Genomic DNA, 1,134 nt, shown 5'->3' on the forward strand with positions numbered 1-1,134 from the left:
CGTGCGGGGCACGGGCTCGCGTGGAGCAGAAGCCGCTCCGCGTCCAGCACCCGTGGACGAGCGGGGAAGACGCGGGCGGCTGTGCCCGGAGAGGCCGGGACAGGCGGGGCGTCCACGGGGGCGTGTGCGTCTCGCGTGTCGGGGGCAGGACGGGTCCGTGTGGGGTGGAGTCTCATCCTCCCCCTCACTCTCCCACCCAGAAGCGGAGGCTCCAGAAAGCGGCCCCCGGTACACGTTGCTGGCCGGTACGTTCCCACGGCACGCGCGTGCGTGCCGGCGACCTGTGCGTGGGTGTTAACGGCGCATGCGCATCAATGGCCTGCGTGTTTGTGCAGACTGCTCGCACGCATGCGTACTGACTGCGGGCAACCCGTGCCTGCCGACTGCGCATGCGCTAGCGGCGTGTGCTGCGTGCTGCGAGCCCCGCGCTCCCTTCCCTTGGTCTTCACGCAGCCCCGCGGCCAGGCCGGGGCTGGGGCCGTGCGGGACGAGGCAGGCCCGGCCCCCGCCCTGGAGCTGGGGGCCGGAAGATGGGTTGCAGCAGGAGTCCCGCATTCGGGACCCTTGGACATCAAGGTGGGGAGCTGAGCCCACGAGCCTCAGTTTCCCCCAAGAACGTGGGAGGAGCAGGCGGGGTGGGCACGGCGGGTGCCCGGGTCGCCCGCGTGGGTCCGCGTCTCGCGTGGGGAGGCCGCAGCTGCCAGGTCTCCCGGCGCTGCGCGGTGGCGGGGCGCGGGGTCCCCAGCCGCCCGCCGCGGGGCCTGCGCAGCCTGGGTTGTTTTTTCTAGAAAGGTCTGTCAAGGTATGGGGTGGCGGCAGGTGGGGGGGCGGGGAACCGCTTTCTTTGAAGCAGATGCAAAACAGCCCCGCGGCCGCCCGAAACCGTCGGTTAGAGTCGGTGCGCGCCTCCCCAGGTAAACAGCGCCGGCCGCTCTGCAACGGCCGGCCGGGGCGGCGGCGCTCTCGGGGTTTCTCGGGTTTCTAGGTAAAAGTTGTTGATTTGCAAAGAGAGAAACAGATTTTTTTCAAGTGCAGGAAACGGCTGTGGGCGCCAGTGATTGGGCCGCGCCCCGCCCTGCCGCTTCCTGCCCGCGCCGCCGGCCCCCTCCACCGGCCAAGCCCCCTCCACGGGCC

General features: G+C 70.8%; 1 protein-coding gene across 1 annotated transcript in view; it reads left to right on the top strand.

Moving 5' to 3' along the window:
• The window catches only part of Eps15l1 (epidermal growth factor receptor pathway substrate 15-like 1), a 34,868-nt gene that overhangs the window by 27,711 nt on the left and 6,023 nt on the right, over window positions 1–1,134 (top strand). Inside the window, exons 25-26 of the mRNA XM_013028299.1 lie at window positions 201–258; window positions 336–576. Of these exons, the coding sequence (XP_012883753.1) occupies window positions 201–258; window positions 336–576 (299 nt within the window). The remainder of the gene's footprint in view (window positions 1–200; window positions 259–335; window positions 577–1,134) is intronic.

The sequence above is a fragment of the Dipodomys ordii genome, unplaced genomic scaffold (genome assembly GCF_000151885.1).
Source record: "Dipodomys ordii isolate 6190 unplaced genomic scaffold, Dord_2.0 Scaffold108, whole genome shotgun sequence".
Taxonomy (NCBI): Eukaryota; Metazoa; Chordata; class Mammalia; order Rodentia; family Heteromyidae; genus Dipodomys; species Dipodomys ordii.